General features: G+C 36.2%; 1 protein-coding gene across 5 annotated transcripts in view; it reads left to right on the plus strand.

The window, feature by feature from the left end:
- Positions 1-20289, plus strand: part of GRIA2 (glutamate ionotropic receptor AMPA type subunit 2) — a 161996-nt gene that overhangs the window by 113523 nt on the left and 28184 nt on the right. For all 5 annotated transcript variants that reach the window (XR_008378766.1, XR_008378767.1, XM_053583479.1 and 2 more), the window contains 6 exons: positions 5508-5675; positions 5932-6036; positions 6906-7016; positions 8450-8656; positions 9160-9530; positions 14297-14495. Coding sequence is in view for 3 of the 5 variants with exons in the window: in XM_053583479.1 (XP_053439454.1) it covers positions 5508-5675; positions 5932-6036; positions 6906-7016; positions 8450-8656; positions 9160-9530; positions 14297-14495 (1161 nt within the window). In the remaining 2 variants the exon portion in view is untranslated. The remainder of the gene's footprint in view (positions 1-5507; positions 5676-5931; positions 6037-6905; positions 7017-8449; positions 8657-9159; positions 9531-14296; positions 14496-20289) is intronic.

Below are 20289 nucleotides of genomic sequence, written 5' to 3' on the forward strand. Positions count from 1 at the left end.
AACTCTTTGCTTAGAAGGGTTTTTGCAACATTTTCTTCCAGAATTCCAATGGTTTAATGTCTTATATTTAGGTCCTTTATCCATTTTCAGTCAATTTTTGTGAGTGGTGAGAGATGCGGATCTTGTTTCATTCTTCCACATGTGGCTATCCGATTTTCCTTTCCTTTTCTTTTTTTTTGAGACTGTCTCAAGCTATCACCCTGAGTAGAGTGCTGTGGCATCACAGCTTACAGCACCTCCAACTCCTGGGCTCAAGTGGTTCTCCTGCCTCTGCCTCCCAAGTAGCTGGGACTACAGGCGCCCACCACAATGCCTGGCTATTTTTTGGTTGCAACTGTCATTGCTGTTTGGCAGTCCCAGGCTGGATTCGAAACTGCAGCTCAGGTATATGTGGCTGGCGCCTCAATTTTCCTTTTCAAAGAAGGGCTTTCTAAAATTTTTCTAATAGGCTTACTTATTTTTCCTAGAGCTTATCATTTTTGAACCTACCTTTTGATGATTATTCTGTAAAACAAAAATCTAAGAATTAACACTGTATTAGATTCTCTAGAGAAATAATATTCAATACGTAATCATTTAACTAAACAATTAATGTGTTTGTAGAAGTATGTAAAAATTGCAAGACCATAAAAATTTTAACATTTCAAACTATGGTATGCAAAACACTATTTTTATGGAAAATAATTGGTGTCAAAAGAAATTTCAAAAATGTTAATTAGTTTGGGCAGTACTGATTAAACAAAATTAAACTGGAATTGTTATTGCAGAATTTCTCAGGGACTACAATATGTCTATGTGATAATCATTTTCTGAACTTATTGGATCACAGAGTTTGGTTATTGTGGAGTGAGTAGTTTTCAAAACATTATGTTAATAATTTTTAATAAATGTACTCATATATAACATTGATGTTTCATTAATGTGTTAACGAAACAAACTAATTTTACACCAAGAAGGAAAGTAATAAAAGAAAAATGAAAAGCAAATCTGGCAATAAATATTTTATATTTTAGCATATTTTAAAATTCACCAAACTTATCATCTGCTATACATCTGTTTATTTGATTTAGTACTTGCCAAATAAAGTGACCAACCATCCTAGTGTGCCTGGACTTAGGAGTTTCCTGGGACTCAAAACTTACCATTGCAAAACTGGAACAGCCCCAGGCAAACTAGAGCAGCTAGTCACCCTCATTACCCCCAAATCGTAGAGATCTGGATTCCAATTATTCCAATTTGTTCACATATTTTGTGAGCCATCCCCACTCCACACCCCCCCACCAACCAAGTAAAATAAAAGTCTATAACTTGAAATTGTCACCCGTCAGATTGGAATAAAAATATTGTGGCATAGGACAATGTGAGGGTGTTCAGCATGCTCCCTGGGTGAAGGGCTCAACTATAACTTGAACTTTACCTTAGAGTTGAAAACAATGTAACCTAAACTTTTGTACCCTCACATTAATTTCTAATAAAAAAGTAAAAGAAATATTAGGGAATAGGGTTTTTTTTTTTTTTTAAAGAATTTACTAAGACTCTGTCCAGCTCATGTTTGTCCCACAGAGAACTAGGTAAACATAGATTCTTTTTTTCTTTCCTTACCTTCCTTAATAACATAGACAGGAGAGGCATTGCCCTCCATGTTTCCCTAGGGAACCTCAGATGCTAATATTTCAGTTAATTTGCCCAAGGCAACAGAGCAGTCATTGGTAGAATTAGGTTTGAGGTCTGCCTTCTAATGCTAAATGCAATGCTTTCTAAACTGCACTCAACTAATTCAAGTATCAGAGAAAAAATCTGGCAAGTGGCTATCCATACGAAGTTTTGTTTGTAACACTTTCATAAAACCTAAAGTTTAGTAGTTCTCTGAATATATTTTATTAAAGTGAGATAGCATGTTTAGAAAAAGGTGCTACCATTATGATAATCTGCAAAATTTTATATCCCAGTTGGTTTATCCTCTTTTATTTTCATTAAATTGGAGATGTACATAGAATTTCTTTTCTTTTTTTTCTTTTTTTTTTTTTTTTTCTTTTTTTGTAGAGACAGAGTCTCCCTGTACCGCCCTCGGTAGAGTGCCGTGGCATCACACGGCTCACAGCAACCTCTAAGTCTTGGGCTTACGCGATTCTCTTGCCTCAGCTTCCCGAGCAGCTGGGACTACAGGCGCCCGCCACAACGCCCGGCTATTTTTTGGTTGCAGTTTGGCCGGGGCTGGGTTTGAACCCGCCACCCTCGGTATATGGGGCCGGCGCCCTACTCACTGAGCCACAGGCGCCGCCCAGAATTTCTTTTCATTCCAACCTTTTGATGCCAGAAGACTGTTTTCTGGTATCAACGATTACAGTAATATATTATTGAATGTTTTTTCTGATGACTATTGGGCATGACAAACATGTTTAAAATGCGTATTTTGTTTTACTTTTGTAAAGTAAGTCTCAATAACTATACATTTAAAAGGAAATAAAAAGCACATTTGGAAAATGGACCATAAAATGATCTCCCAGATTTCTTCTTCGGTGCGGGTACGATGGGATTGTGACATGGCACTGCAAAGCAGAATGGCCCCTCACCGAAACGTAAATTTCCAACTCAGCTGAGGGAGTCACAGAACAGAAACACAGGAGCAAAGATGAAGCTTTTGTTTTCAAAGAGGGAAATAGTAACATTGCCATCATGTTCCCGTCACATTAATTTACATCTAGTTAAATGAACAGAAGAATGAAACAGAAATATTTAACTATCCAATCAAAAATGTGAACGTATTTGTTTGGAAAAATAAATGAGCCCTATATGCAGAACATAAACAAAAAACAACTCTGGAAACAGAAGCAGTGGATTTTCTCTCAGCCCAGAATTGTGTTTCTATGATTGTGACTTTTAATTCAAAATGGTAATGGGCTTAGCACTTGAGCAGCTTTGAGAATTCAGGGGTGCGGGGTGGGGAGGGCAGGTTGAAAGGATATTATTTCAGGCCAGCATGGTAGCTCAGGTCAGTGATCCTAGCACTCCGGGAGGCCTGAGGCAGGAAGATTGCTTGAGCTCAGGAGTTTAAGAGCTCAGAAGTTTGAGACTAGCCTGAGCAAGAGTGAGACCCCATTTCTACTAAAAATAGAAAAATTATCTGGGTATGGTTGGTGCCTTAGTCCCAGCTACTCAGAAGGCTGAGGCAAGAGGAACTCTTGAGTCCAAAAGAGTTTGGGGTTGCTGTGAGCTATGGTGATGCCATGGCACTCTACCCAAGGCAACAGAATGAGACTCAGTCTCAAAGAAAAAGAAAAAAAAAAATAAAAAGAAAGGACTTTTTTTTATTTTTTTTTTTTTTAGTATTCCCGCTCTGAATCATATTTGCTACCTGCTGCTTGAATCTAAATGCCTTTAGTTCACTCAACCTCATTATATTTTTAAATATAGTAAGCCAACATGTATAGACCTCTAAAGGAGCTAGTAGAAAGCTCTATGGATTTCTCCTGGTAATGTGAGCTGGTTGAGTCAAAGAAAATTTTGGTGTTTGGCTGTTTTAATTTTTCAAGTGATTTGCATATTTTAAATGTCCAATTTATGCTATTTAGGTTCTATTTCCTTTTCAGAGACCTAGACATTATTGCAAAAAATATGTTGGCAATGAACTGATTATAAGATGGCAAATTAATCAATGTTTTGTTTTCTCTGGGAGGATAGAAGTAAATAAACAAGTAAGGCAGATTTATCCTGATGTGATATTTTTTAAATTTGTTCCAAGAAGTCTTTTCTTAAGTAGATGTGATTTAAAACAATCCATGTGATATACTACTTGCAATATAGTGCATGGATATTATAGAATATTATATTTGTAAAGAAACGTTTGTGGTAGGACCTATTAGATCAGTTGGGTTTCTAATAAAGATGATCTAAAAGAGAGAGAAAAAAGGCTGGTGCAGGGTACTGGAGGTGTGTCACTGCAGACACAGCATCCTTGAGAAGATTAGAGAAACAAGATCAGTGTGTTGCTGACGAGGTTGTTGAGAGGGTACACAGCTTCCGCCTGCATTGTGATCTCAGGAGGAAAGAGAGGATGGGGAGGAAACTTAGTCGCTTTATGGTTGAAAGCAAAGGGGGCTCACTAGGATGGCTTCTCTTTTCTCCATGATGTGTAAGGCAAGGTTTTTTAGCAGGAAGTTACAGGTAGAGAAGTGTATACAGGTGTAGGTATTTAGAGAAGATTAAAAAAAAAAAAACCTGTGAAATCATTTTTGAGAATGGCAGAGCTCAGTTACTAAAGGATGAAGAAGGATTCTCTGGGAACACTGCCTGTTTGGGGTCTGCGGTCAAGAATGTAGAGTATCATAAATTCACTTGGGTATAGTATTTCTTCTTCTTCCCCAGCTTTACTGTACTTTTGGTAACCACAGTCTGAAATAGTCAACACCAGAAATTCCCTCAGCATTAATGTCAAACTGTGATTTGTCATGAACAACAGCAGTATCCCATTTGACAGACGGCAGGACATATCCATGCATATAAAAATACTCTCACCCAGCCGGGCGCGATGGCTCATGCCTGTAATCCCAGCTCTGTGGGAGGCCGAGGAGGGAGAATTGCTTGAGCTCAGGAGTTTGAGACTTGCCTGACTGACAGTGAGACCTGACTCATAAAAAAAGAAAAACGGAAAACATAGCCGAGTGCCGTGGCAAGTGTCTGTAATCCCAGGAGCTTCTGGAGGTTGAGGCAGAGGGATGCCCACAGCCCTTGTTGTAGCGAGCTATGATGCATTGCACTCTGCTCAGGGCATAGGGTGGGACTCTGTCTCAACCACAAAAAAAAAAAAAAAAGAAAAAAATACTCTGACCCAGACACTGACAATGCTTGGTCCATATGTAGTATTATTATGCTTGGCCCCAGCTTCTGTAATAATTGTGTTGTCCCACTGGGATCTGAATTTCCTAGGTGTGGGACCAATGGTTATCATAGACTGTTGAAGCATGAAAGGGCCACAGACATTAAAAAATGTTGTGGTTCTTCTAGTTGATTCCCAGCATCACCTAGGAGAACTTACCGAAGTACTCCTAAAACTACTACAGCTCTACGTGAGCATCGCCAAGGTTGAATTAGACATTAAGGATCCAAAAACTAATCTGCGCTCTTTCCACATTGTATCATTAAGCAGTGAGGAAATATTTATTCGCTAATTTGATAATTTTGTGTATCACCAGGGTAGGCCATAAGTGATTCTCTAATGAGAAACAGGTTAGGAAAAAATTCATAGAATTATAATGAAAAGGTCTTGCCTGAAATAGATGTGATATTTAACACAATGCAACATTTTTGGAGCCAAGAGCACATTCCACAGTCCTAATATTCTGTATTTCTTCTCTTTGATTGTTAGATTTCTAGATGCAGAAATTGATCTTAAATTCTTGGCATTTATTGTGGAGTTGTGTGGTGGGCGACTGCAGTCTGGTTCCCCAGTGTGCTGTGTGTTTCTGAATTTTTTCCCCTTCTTATGAAACACGTGTGATCCTTTTCAGTACACTTCTGCGCTGACCTATGATGCCGTTCAAGTGATGACTGAAGCTTTCCGCAACCTACGGAAGCAGAGAATTGAAATCTCCCGCAGGGGGAATGCAGGAGACTGTCTGGCAAACCCAGCCGTGCCTTGGGGACAAGGTGTGGAAATAGAAAGGGCCCTCAAACAGGTCAGTCACTTCAAATGATCATTAATGTGACTTCATGTGGCTGTTAATTTTTGTCCTGCCAAATTAGTCATCCTTGTCTCATTCCTTATGTTTAACATACAGGCAACATTATTTCCTGACAGCACAAAGGTAGGTTAAAGAGTGGAATAAATCCTATCAATGTAGTTTTCATGACTTGAGCCCAGGGCAAGTGATCTGTACAGTTTGTAAATTTGCTTGAAGTACATTTGTAACTCATTTTCCATTTCCTCATTAGGTTCAGGTTGAAGGTCTCTCAGGAAATATAAAGTTTGACCAGAATGGCAAAAGAATAAACTATACAATTAACATCATGGAGCTCAAAACTAATGGGCCTCGGAAGGTAAATCCTTGATTTAAAGGCTATTTTCTCTATGTGCAGAGGTGAGTGAGCTGGTGTTACCATCTCACTCTTCCAAAGAGTTCTGGACATGTGTATTCACAGAGTCTACTTCCAGAAACACATACATTTTTGAATGTTTTTCTAAATCAAATCTATTTCTGGTAAGTGATATTGAACTGTCATCTAAAAAATAACTGTAAATAGAAGTATTACAGATTTTTTCGATGGAAATAGAAACAGTCTTTAATTAACGAGAAGAAAAAAGAACTATTACTGACGGTTTAGAGTTTAGAAGACCAAAAAAAAAAAACTGGTACAAATATACATGTAACTGCTCAATTCGACGTATCTACCTTTTAAGTGTTTATGGCTAAAATTTTATGGTTTAGATCAGGGTCCTCAAACTGCAGCCCGCAGGCTACATGAGGCGGTATGATTGTATTTGTTCCTGTTTTGTTTTTTTACTTCAAAATAAGATATGTGCAGTGTGCATAGGAATTTGTTCATATTTTGTTTTTATAAACTATAGTCTGGCCCTTCAACCATCTGAGGGACAGTGAACTGGCCCCCTGTTTAAAAAGTTTGAGGACCCCTGGTTTAGATTTTATGTATATCTAAGTTATTACCTCTAAACAATTACTCTTGGCAAATATGAAATCTGAACATGAAGAGATAACCATTCTTATGAATTTTAATAGTTCCTTTCTATTCCTATTGGATTCACATTTCAAAAAGACACATCTTTGTTTAGAAGTAGCCCAATTAACGTGGGACTAATTTCAGATTCAGATGTGAATTTGCAGTTAATTAAATAGTTTCTAGTAGAAAGGTCACTTATCTATGTGTCTATCTGCTGTGACTTTTTTCAGATTGGCTACTGGAGTGAAGTGGACAAAATGGTTGTTACTCTAACTGAGCTTCCTTCTGGAAATGACACCTCTGGGCTTGAGAATAAGACTGTCGTTGTCACCACAATTTTGGTAATTAGCTACATAAGCCTATTTTACTTTATATTTTCTTATGGAAGCTATCTGTCAAGGGAAATGGCTGTTTCTATTTTAGCACAATAACTAATTCTGTGCTGCTTTTGCAGTGTTTTAATCATTTGTTGCATACTTATTCTGTTAAAAGGAATGCAAAAATTCTAGCTAAAGCATACAAAATGTTCCCTGTTCTTTTCAAGACTAAAATTAAGCTTGACAGATAATTCATACTGTGGTTCATATATTGGCAAACAATTGGGGAAAGTCTTGACAAGAGTTCCTCATATTTCCTTAGGTGCCTCACTTTTCCATTCCCACCCAATTCTGGGTAAACTCTACATTTCCATCTGTTACGTGATTACCTAATGATGTCAGCTTGTCTTTCTTCACACTAAAAGATCATCTCAATATTGTACCCTCATAATAATTTGAATATTATTTAAAAAAATAAAAGATCATCTCTTTAAGACAAAGATGATTTCCCTTCTTTTTAAACCCAAGTTTCAACATAATGGTTGGCACACAGCTAGTGCAAAATCAATGTATATTGAATGAATGAAGCAAAATTGAACTGTTTCTTAAAGATCTAGGCTTTGGCTAGCTGGACAGAGACATGATCATTGCAACAAGCTGTTGGTGAAATAAAATGGAGAAAATAGGATTCATTATAGGATGTGATTTTGTGACAAACAATTTTGTTTTGTTTTATAAATTTATCTTAGCAGTGGAGTTTATAATTTTGTGGGCTTTGTTGTCCTAATAATACTGAGATGCAAAATAGATAGATTAATAAGAAACTTAGATTAAAAACATATCAGTAGGCACTTGGAAATCTCTTACTGAGCACAAGTTAGATACCTGTGCCTTTATTATTCCATTGATAGGAATTATTTCACTAAGACCTCAAATATCCTTGGTGACACCTTACAACAGAGAATACCAGACTGTTAACTGGTTTATTCATGCTTCCTCTTTTTGGGGAAAGTACTCTAGCTATCCTGTGGCATCATTCTAGGGTATTATATCTTATAGACAGAGTGAGACCTGAAACCCGTGGGAGTAGAATCAGTACATTACCACAGCAGTGATCCTTTCAGTCTGTGTGTAACTGACCATGAACATCATTTCCACATGAACCTTAGCCTTGAGCAGTGACACAGGCTTTGGGGGTCATGCTCACTCTTGCAGTCACTGTAAACTTAATCAACCTTAATTGAATAAGATGTAGAGCAGCAGTCTCCTGTTCTAATGTATGGCTGGGTATAAGCCACATTAATAAAATAAAATGAAAGACATTTGAAAATGTTTTGGGGGGAGCAGGTTATTGTCAAATCATGTGGCCAACAGGTAATTATTAAATAATGTGATATGATTTAATGAGAGTATCTAATCAACACAGGTATTTTAATCAGCACCGTCTTTCCATATAGGAATCCCCATATGTTATGATGAAGAAAAATCATGAGATGCTTGAAGGGAATGAACGTTATGAGGGCTACTGTGTTGACTTGGCTGCAGAAATCGCCAAACATTGTGGGTTCAAGTACAAGCTGACAATTGTCGGGGATGGCAAGTATGGGGCCAGGGATGCAGACACGAAAATTTGGAATGGGATGGTTGGAGAACTTGTATATGGGGTAAGTATTGCTCTTCTCGTAGATAAGTCATTCAATTTGAACTGTTGTTGATAGAATGTCTCCCCTCCCCAGAAAAAGTATCTATGTATGAGGTTGTTGATTTCCCACATCACTCCAAGAATACTATCTTGTTTATCTGTGAACATTGAAAAGACTGAAGTTGAAGCCAGCAGTAAGCATGTGGATTAAGTGAGACAGGCATTTCATCTGTCTTGAAGCATCTGGGCCATATTGTATGTTCAAGGGCTGCAGAAGCACAGATGGCAGAGTAGATGTGTGACTATTACAGTAAAGCCAAGTGTAGACACTAGGTATCTATAAAGAGGAGGAGCATTTGGGGAACAAATTGCTTTTCTGTACATTCTTCACTAAGACTCTACCAGGGAAACAATGGTTTTCATTTCTCTGATTCCCGTCCCTTCCCCTGTGATCCAGTGATGTAACCGTGATTCCTTTCTGATCTTGACTCCAGGTACCATTACTTTTCTCTGTTTCCCTTACAGAAAGCTGACATTGCAATTGCTCCATTAACTATAACCCTTGTGAGAGAAGAGGTGATTGACTTCTCAAAGCCCTTTATGAGCCTCGGGATATCTATCATGATCAAGAAGCCTCAGAAGTCCAAACCAGGAGTGTTTTCATTTCTTGATCCTTTAGCCTATGAGATCTGGATGTGCATTGTTTTTGCCTACATTGGGGTCAGTGTAGTTTTATTCCTGGTCAGCAGATTTAGCCCCTACGAGTGGCACACTGAGGAGTTTGAAGATGGAAGAGAAACACAAAGTAGTGAATCAACTAATGAATTTGGGATTTTTAATAGTCTCTGGTTTTCCTTGGGTGCCTTTATGCAGCAAGGATGCGATATTTCGCCAAGGTTGGTTACTCACCTGCTTCAACTTTGTGCATTTTAGGTCTCATGTGGCTATTCATGGTGTTTATGAATTCACTCGAAAGAAGTAACCAGCTGCCGACTGCCTGTCCAAGCAGTTTAAGACTTCAGGACATGCTCTTATCATCGGCATAAGCCTGCAAAATATGTGAACAATGTTCTTCGAATGTTGATCACGTATTCCCCTGGTGAAATTATACACACCATGGAGAGGCTATAAAATGCATAAGGTTCCTATCATTCCACGCCTTCTTGGAGGGGTACCGTGTTTTTGCTGCATATTCTCATTTTACAGTCATCTGTGTGTTGATCCACAGACCTGTATATGGGAAAATGGGCAATATTATTTATTAACTGCCAAAGCAATACCTTGTGAGACAGAACTTCATTGGTACACATCCCATCTCTTTTATTTTTTTTTTAACATTACATCATGGAATAGTATGGGGGAGATATTATAAAATTTATTTTTTTTTAAGGTTAGGCTGCTAGATTCAAAGGAATGTATGATAACATTTTCCAACTATATAGAAGTACCTGGAAGGGATTAATGGTTCATTACAAAATCCTGTGCCCTATCAAATGATAAAACATGCATATCACAGAATAAATTCATGTCATCCTATGCCTACTGATAATTAATCTGTCACAAAGCACATGTTCCTTTTGTTCATATGACATACGTGAGTAGGAATAGGAATAGTAGGAATAATAGATGTGCTTGGCTCTGCAGAGAAATAAGTCATGCTTTTCCTAGTCATTACTCCAACATTTTAAGTGAAAATGATTGTCATTCTACTGGCCTATTCTAATTTGAGCTCCATTCCCCATCTTTGATTCTATGGAATATCATAATAAGTAGTGAAAGGATGCCTTTTCTTACATTATTTCATTATATTGTTCATTTTTGAGCCCTTTTAGGTATAGCAAGGGATTAAGTTTAAAAAAAATTATCTGAGAAGCTGAATGATTTGTGTTTTTTGCAGTCTTTTTAGTATATCCCATCCAATGAGACAAAGGAAATGCAGTATGTAGGCAGAAATTATCAATGGCTCACTTGTCTGATAGTAAGTATAGTGGCAATGGTAATAAAATCACATTTTCATCAATTGAATGGATCTAAAAAATATTGTGTCCATCAGATTCCCTGTGGCTTCTCTATGGGCCTGTACGGAATTAGAGAGATGGCAGTGATATTTGCATAGCCTGGCATATATGTGTCTGTATATGCCTCTGAACAAAATGTATAAGATTCATAGTTTCATCTCTATATTTAGTTTACATGATCTAAGTTAAAAATATGGAGAGAGGTTTGTGTCTGTTAATAAGGAGGATAAAACTAACAAAATTGGGGTCACAGGGAGTATTCTTATCCATAAAATCATAAAGAAATGGTTCACATTTGGTAAAAAGGCCACTGAAGTATATTGTTACCCTAAGATGTAAACAGTTATTGTGGGATAACATACACTCTGCCCGTCCTCCTGAGTAAGTTGGGAGAGGTGTATGGGCGTTCACTAGGAACTAGGACATATTGTCCTAGGTTCCTGTCAGTGGGCCCTCAGGTCTAGTCCTGCTCCCAAGTACTGCAGGGAGCTGTTTGGGGATCCAGTGGCTGTCTAGGAGTGGGAAACCTATTTGCTCATAGGGACTAACCATGTAAGGTACATTGAAAATTCAACCCAGGGTCCACCAGAACACACAATTTCTCATTTTCATCAAGGGTGTGTCTAAAACAAGACCTTTTTTTCTGTGCTTTTGATTTTATTCATAAGTCATAATTCACTACAATTTCACATGTAGTAAATTTTATTTCCTGGTAGTATAAACAGTTTTTACATAGCACATTTTTTTCTTGCTTTTTTTGTTTGTTCCTTTGTTTTGGGTTTTGAGGGGGAGGTGGTTGTTTTGAGACAGCATCTTAGTTACCCTGTGTAGAGTGCTGCGGCATCATAGCTCACAGCAACCTTGGACTCTTGGGCTCAAGTGATCCTGTGGTCTCAGCCTCCCAAGTCCCTGGGACTACAGGTGCCTGCCACAATACCCCGCTAGTTATTATATTTTTGGTAGAGTCTCACTCTTGCTCAGGCTGGTCTCTAACTCCTGAGCTCAGGCAATCCACCTGCTTCAGACCCCCAGAGTTCTAGAGATTACAGGTGTGAGTCCCTGTGCTGGGCTGTTTTTCCTTGTTACTGATTACTATTTTTTGCCTCAGAATATATCTGAGAAAAATTTGCTTTCTTAAACAAATTAAGTGGTACATGTCTTTTACTTTGTTATATATGCACATAGAAAAATGAACATAATACATGTACATAGTGCTAGAAAATGTAATGATTTGTTAAAATAAACAAACTATTATTTCTTTAGAATACAACATGGTCACTCTAGTTGAGGCGAATAAAGAAGCTTATTTTCTTAAAAAAAAAACATGAAATGCACAGATAACTTTAGAAATGTTCTTTGAATATTTAAAAAATAATTACCATCCTTTTACAAGCAAAATATGAATTGGAACTATATTATTAATGATAATAGAATAAATTTAAGTTATAATTTAGAATGATTTATTAAATTAACTAACTTAATTGCATGAAATTTAGTTTAAACTATCATTATGAGATATACATTTCCTAAAGAATATAATTACAGACATTATGAGGTAAATATAATATAAAGAGTTTTTATTCTCCTACTTGCTCCTGGGTTTTTCCTAATAACTCAAAGGATTCAAATAAATGTACAATGTACATTATTTTTTTTAATTATTTAATAGGAATTTAAGATCAATAATAGCATATACACATTTATTTACTCCATTAGAGATGCTTATAGGCGAAAGGTTTTTTTTTTAATTATAGAAATAATTTTGTCTGTAAGTATAAAATAAAATTTGTTCCTTTGCATAAAATTTCTCAAAAGCTCCTTCAGAAGCATTAATTGCTAAAACAGCTAAAAGCAAATGATAAATTGCTTAAATATTTTTCACTTTTGGATGATTGGTAAGTCCAATGATGTTTTTGAGACATCGTGCACATTTTAAATCCATTAACGTATTTGATCACCTTAGATTCCAGATAGGCCCAGGAATAGAGGACAAGTTACATCCTTAACTTTTTAAATTTTTACAACCAGAACAGAGTGACATAAAAATGACTCTGAAACACATTTCAAATTAACATACCATGTGTAAAATCAAAAGCAATTACTATACAATGTGCTTTTGTTTTAAGGGAGTTGAGCAGTTAGGTACTGAATCTGCCTGCTTAAATATAGGGCATAGGTCATAAAATTATACCTCCTGTTGTTGTGAAGCAAATAGTGAGCATTTTAAGAGTACCTTTTTCTACATAAGGGGTTTTCCAAATGTAAAATGCATTTAATATCCTTTTTAGAACATAAGTGAGAAGGGCTTAATTTTCTCCCTTCTATCATATTTAATTCTTAGCACCTCCTAGAGACTTCATGATAAAGATTCTTAATTGTATTATTTTTGTTTCTCATTGCTATTTTTCTCTCTATGTCTTTCTCACAAACTGATGTTTTGAATATAAAAAATCCTTTCCTTTTAAATTAGCTTCCCTGCTTTTTTGACTACTTGAGTGGTTTATTCTAGAAATATTTCCCAGGACTGTGATATGGTATCCATTTCATCAAAAGTTGAATGTCTCACCATTGTCAGGAACTTTAAGTTATAAACGGCCACATTTTCATGTTTTACATTTTTAAAAATGTCATTTCTTCACCCTAGCAAGTCTAATGGATAGATACAGCAGAGTTACTGACAACAAATAAAATAGTTATTTTATTGGTTTGTTAATGTTTCTGAAATATTTCAAAATAGTACTGTGTATACATATTATATAAATATCTTTTTTGTATCTATATATTTATCTACTTCAGGCTTTAATGTAAGTTATTAAGAATCTATTAAACTTCTCAAACGTATTTTACATAAGAATTTATAGTCATGGAATTATTTTATTTTATTTCAAACTAGAAATTTTTGTCTTGACAAACTTTTAAATGTCTAATTTATTTTCCTTGAGTTTTCTTTTGTTTAAGCAGGAGGCACAAATGAGCAAGGTTATAGCCATCCATGCATTGAAGCCATCTGATTTTACTCATTAACAGTTATATTTTGTGTCATGTCTTTGTTTATAGTATCATTGTTTTCTCATTTTCTCTCCTGTACTTTATCTGATGCCTATGTTTTGCACTCAAAAAAACTAATGACATTTTGGGTCTTTTTTGAGCGTTTTGGAACTTTACTGGATGAATTAAATGGTGGGTTACTTCACTGCTTAAAACTACATCTGTGATGAATAGTCCTTTTTCCCTTAATATTTGATTTTGCTTATAAAACATTGCTGTGTTTCTGGGGATCTTGGATTCTCCTCCTCATGTTTACATGTATTATGAGTGGGTAAATTTAGGATTGGATAGATTATTTGTACATTTCTTGAAATCTCTTTGTTGCGAGATTTCATATCATAAACTATTTGGGCATTATATCCATGAAAGAATGCCAGGAAACTGAAGTTTTGCACTGGGTATGTCATGGAATCTAATTAATCTGGATTCTTTGCCCAAAATGTTTAATGATTTCTGGTTTCATTAACATACGGATATATGGAAAGTATAAAGTTAAATATTCCCCTGTAAGTCAATATTTGCATAATGCTGCTAACTTGTTCTTTTTATTAGGTCATTCATTTCACTTTACAAATCCATTTCATACTTGTTATTAGATCCCTCTCTGGGCGCATTGTTGGAGGTGTGTGGTGGTTCTTTACCCTGATCATAATCTCCTCCTACACGGCTAACTTAGCTGCCTTCCTGACTGTAGAGAGGATGGTGTCTCCCATCGAAAGTGCTGAGGATCTTTCTAAGCAAACAGAAATTGCTTATGGAACATTAGACTCTGGCTCCACTAAAGAGTTTTTCAGGGTAAGAGCTTCTACTTTGTAGCCTCGAATTCTGTTCCTAAATTTTAACCTGTTTAAATGTTGTGCCTTATGGTCTATGCAAAGGTGCTCTATGAAAGTCACCTCCAGCCCTCCAGCTCTAGAGTTAGGACTTGCTCTCTCCGTGTTTCTACTCATGACCTTGACTCCATCCCTAACCCTTCCCTACTCCAAACCATACTCTACCTCCCTTTTCTGATTCATACTTCTTTAGGAGAAAAATCATGATGTTGTCATAAAATCTCAGGATTGTAAAAGTTGACTGTTTTTTAAGAACAAAATTGAAGCAAAGTGCAGTTCAGGTTAGATTATTATTTTTTTAACAAAAAGTACTGGTTTTGTTTTATTTTAAATGAATATGATTTCACTGGTCTCAAGTAGTTTATGAACCAGTTATGTTAATTCTATGTCAGGAAGCAGATTATATACATATGTGTAAATTCTGAATTTTGTGTTCAAACTCTCCAAAGAAAGAGTTTTGAGTTTCTACATCTTAACTTCTAAAACAGGTAGCATAATTATACTGTCTCTATTCGATGTAGGTTAATTTTCTTTTAATTTGTGGCCTCATGCTCTCTATTTTTAGGATAAGCCCAAGAGCTTTCTTTGGCATAATATTACTATTATCTGTATAGAAGAACTTGTGCTATTAAAATGTACAAATACAGTTGATGATTATCTGTCTAAAGCCAACATATGTGACATATTACGCTATCTGACAACCACTAATACCGTTTCATGTATCTGAGTTTGAGTGAGATGTAGGCCAGTTTATTCCATAATTTTAGGACCTCCCACTCACCAAGTGTTGACATAGTTGATTGTAATTTAGAAGCTGTCTTATGTATTACATTGCCTCTTATTTCTTTTCCAAATGACTTTGGTTGGGCTACAGATATTAGGACAGAAAAAGTTCTGGGGCTGTAACCATAGCTAGTCATAGACAGTAACCTGGAAGGGCACAGGGAGTGCAGGACAACAATGAACACATTAGGCATCTCAGTTTAAATGCAGAAGTGTTGTCTGAGTATCAGCAGCTTTTTTGGCTTTAATGCAGACCTAAGTATGAATGTTATGATATGGATTTGCTACTGCTGAAAATTTATCATCACGCCTGGGCATGTGTGTAATATGTGTATGAATACTGTTGATAGCACATAGTGCTCTTGCTTCATCACAACAATGGATTTATTAAAATAAATTAGAATATTGTATATTTCTCAGTTACCAGTATATTTAGAACCATTTTTATTATTTGTGGTTTGCTTTCATCTTGTCTGGGAAAAATAAGGTGCTCCCTCTTGAAGTGAATCAGATCAATGAAAATGATGCAGGAGGTTGTTAGAACATGATTTACTTAGTTGCCTAAAACAGTCTTTTAATTGATTCCGGACACTCTCTTCCAGTTGAGTCTGTATCTGTTAAGCCATTGAAGTTATCGCCTGACTTAGACAACAGTGCTGCCAACTGTTTTCACTGCTACACATTCACATTTAGAAGGATTTTCAGTATATCGTAACTGTGTCAGCGCCAATCACAGTAATATATGGGTCTTCATCTCCAAGATGCCAGGATTTCATGGTCAGTGTATTTACATCCCTAGTGGACAAGATAAGAAAGCTAGATGAATCTGGGAAAACAATGTTCTTGCAGTGAACTAAGCCCATGGGGACCATCTGTTCTAATATGTAGTTGAAGAAATTGTGTGAAGTCGTAAAGATTTCCTTCCCTAGCATAATAGAGAAGTGATGGTGGGTAATAAGGTGAACTGATTACTTCTATCAGTATAGCTTCCCTAGGCAGTTTGTTAAACATTATCTCTTTGAATCTCACAATATTTCTGTCCAATAATCAGGCAAGGAGTTCTGTTGGATTTTTATGCATTATTAAACTGAAACTTAGATAATTTGGCAGATAATAAGTATGCTAAGGTGTTTTACTCCTAACTGGGGTTCCTTACATGCGTTATTTTTCCTTAAGGTCTCCGGATCTATTTCACTGTTTTCGTGCTGTGTTTTTAGTCTCATCCGTATTTGCTTAAGTCATGTAAGAGCATCAGTGAAGGATGAAACATAGCAGATCCTCACACCTCCTCTCAAAGTAGCTCCAAATACACCACCTGTTGATACACCACCTGTTAGTCTCATACAGTGCTGCAGTCAGCCTCTCCTCATCTAGACAAAGAAGAGTATGGGCTCAAAAGTATTTGAAAGGCACGCTATTTACTCTGTACCAGAAAAGGGTTGCTAATGTAACAGCACCTGTCATCAAAGAAAATCGGAACCCATCATGTTAATTCTTCCATTGAAATATGTAATGTAGTTGCGACTGGGAAAATTAGGTCTACAAAAGTTTTGTCTTTTTCAAGTTAGATTAAATAAAAAGATATTCGGAAGTCATTTTGAGCAATTTTTCTAACTGTTTAAATATTTGCTATTTGAGTGTCAAGATGATAATAGTAAGGAAAATTATTTTTCCTGTTCACCCTCCAAACGTTTCCTAGGATGTTATGGCTTTCCAGTTGTATTCATCAAGTCTCCCGCCTTTCCATGTAGAGTTTATCATATTAGTGTAGGAAAATGGGATAATAGATTACCTCTGGAACAAAGAATTTCTATTCCTAAAGTGTTATGTAAAATGTGTTGAAGGACAGCTAATTCAGACACATGTTAAAGTCAAAAAAACTTTTGACTTGATGATTTTCATTAACATTGTTTCCTTCAATCCTAAGATGTACTGAAGTTTGTCATTGGCTGTAATATAGTTGAAATGCTAAGTTTTCAGGGCAAAATCTTATAAAAGAGATTCTTGTTTCTATTCCTAAAATTAACTCTTACCTCATAACTTAGGTCTCTCTCTCTCCTTCTCTCTTTCTCTCTCTTTCCATAGTGTCCCTTACTCTTAGGGTCTTTCTGAGCTCCTGTGTAGAGTAGATTCAGGACAAGGTGAGAGCTGCCATATTGACCATCATGGCTCCCAACCATCTAGGAGAGGGAGCACAGGTGAAGTGGGCTGAAGCCCACCGTAGACACAGACTGGATACTTTGATCTCTACATATCTGTTATGTTTGCTACTGTCTGACCCAAGACCTGGGAAAATGTTTGCCACTTGCAAAACTTTAAAGTTCTAACATTTTCTTATGTTTCCGAGTGTGGCTGAAGTTGGCTTTATTAATAGCTTTTTATTTTATGCTCTTTTACTACATACAACTAGGGATTTTATTAGTTATATTATTATTTTTTTCTTTTTCTTTTTTTTTTTTTGAGACAGAGTCTCAAGCTGTCACCCTGGGTAGAGTGCCGTGGTGTCACAGCTCACAGCAACCTCCTACTCTTGGGTTTAAGTGATTCTCTTGCCTCAGCCTCCCAAGTAGCTGGGACTACAGTCACCTGCCACAATGCCTGGCCATTTTTTTGTTATAGTTGTCATTGTTGTTTGGCAGGCCCAGGTCGGATTTGAACCCACCAGCTCTGGTGTATATGGCTGGTGCCCCAAGCTGCTTGAGTTAAAGGCACTGAGTCTATTAATTATATTATTGTTAAAGTTTGTGTTATTACCAAGTTTATCAGGTTAACTTTCTCTCTTTATCAGAGCAAGAGCTTTGGATTTAGCATTGGGGATAGTGATTTGAAATGTTAGCACATGGTCTAATGTAAATGATAAGTAGCTAAAAAATGAAAAACAACTTAAAGCCATTGAGAAATCAATGGTCAGTTCTAAAATAAAACATAGAATTTTGAACTCCTAGTCATTTGTCTCAATATTGTTTTATCAAAGTGTATCTTTGTGGAGAGGAAAACAAATGAATATTTCACATTGTGTATGGGGAACCGTTTTGCACTAAGATGACATGTTGTTCAGTTAAAGTCTAAATTATTTTCATAAACAATAGTAAACTAGGTTATATTAATAGTACTTCAGTGAAGTCAGTGAGTATGTAATAGTTTTAGAAGTCCAATTTAAGCTGTATATTTTCTACTTAAAAGCCTATACTTTCCTTTGACAATAAGCTAAACATTCATGAAATATTTACTGTGTTCTGCTAGAAGGAGAGAGTAAGTGGAGACCAATCTCGTAGCTACCAAGAGATGGGAGGAAAATTCATATGAGGAAAATTCATTTTTTTGTGGTTTTCTGCTAATGGAAAGCATCTAGTTTGTTGTACTGAGTGAATGACAAAGTTTGACTCATTTAGGAGATGCTGATCGGTCTTAATTATAGTGCCATGGTAGCATGCCTATAATTAAGAGAGAGTTAGCCTTTCAATTATAAGCCTCTATGTTTAGAGTTTCACATATTAATAATTTATTCTCTCAATAAAATAGGACAGACCTTGAAATATATGATTTTGTATAGAAAATGATTTTACAAGGCCTCTGTATATTGTGTTCTTAGAGTTATAACACAGGAGATTACTTTTGTGTATAAACCTATCACGGGTCTGTCTAGCTACAGGTATTAACTTGCAGCTAAGTGGTTCCTCTTCATGCCTACTCTGAACCCCCACCACGGAAGGCGCTTTCTGTGGTTCTCTCCTCTGGGAGAGTGAGGGACACAGCATGTGTGGTTTGTGAATAAGGGGTCTACTTTACCGATGTTAATGCTGGAAGGAAAAGATTCTGAACGATTACCAAAATAAAGGCGTTCACCTTCTTATTTTATGAAGAAGTTTATCCCATTTGCAGAGATTAATTTAGTTTTATAATCCATGAAACTATGCTGTTTTCACCTAGCATCATAAACATTTAAGAGTTTAGACATAGTATAAATGAGAGATAACTAGTACTCAGGCAGCTGTTACCTACCAGAGTGAAAGAACTAGTTTGAAATCTCCCAAACACCTACCTGTAATTTATTATATAACCATCCCCATTGCTAGAAAAGGATGATAATTGAGATTATCCATTTAATAGCAGCAACATTTTATCCAACTCTCTCTGTGGAATAAAATATACCTAATTCTCTTTGTGTATAAAAACATTATTGGAATACAAGTACAAATGGTCTAGCCATGATGACAGTTCTTTTATAAAACCACGTTACAATTTCATTAAAGTTACAATTTACTCCAGTTACTGTTTGCGTTTATCAATAACATAGCCTGGTTTCTTTACGGATGCACGCATGCTGTATAGAAGAGATTTTACTAATTTGTGTTGTTGTTCATACTTACTTTATAATTTCTGGTGCTGTTAAGGATTTCTCTGCCACAGTCACCTTTACTGCCTCTTTCTAGGCAGCAGAAATATGTACCTCTATAATATTAATATATATGTATATACCTATATGTAAAATGTCTTTCAAATATTTTGAAAATGAAATGAGCCATATGTATTTCCATATATGTAGAAAGTTACTCATCAAAATATCCCCTTTATAGATCTATCACTTTTGCTTAAATATTTAAATAGTTTCAAAAAAAAGGTATTAAATAGGTGCTGAATAGGAATAATAAGCAAAAAATAGCACTGTTATGCATGTGTCATAGGTCACTTATGTGTGGTTAGTCGTATGTCTTGCAAATTCCTCTTCCTCCGTTTTTTTGGGGCTTGATTATAGCAGAGCCATCTGTATAACTGAGAACTCTTGCATGCCCCCAGCCTTCTGTCACTGATCCAGGACAAGTTAAAATCATTTCCTCCCTGGTTTGCAGTTTCTCTTTCTCTGACATTTTAATTTTTCTCACAATTCCACAGAACCACTGAGAAAACACTGAATTCAGAAAGCATCCTAAATGTATTGAAGGAGACATTTAGCCTAAGCTGCCTGGGGGGCT

The sequence above is a fragment of the Nycticebus coucang genome, chromosome 1 (genome assembly GCF_027406575.1).
Source record: "Nycticebus coucang isolate mNycCou1 chromosome 1, mNycCou1.pri, whole genome shotgun sequence".
Taxonomy (NCBI): Eukaryota; Metazoa; Chordata; class Mammalia; order Primates; family Lorisidae; genus Nycticebus; species Nycticebus coucang.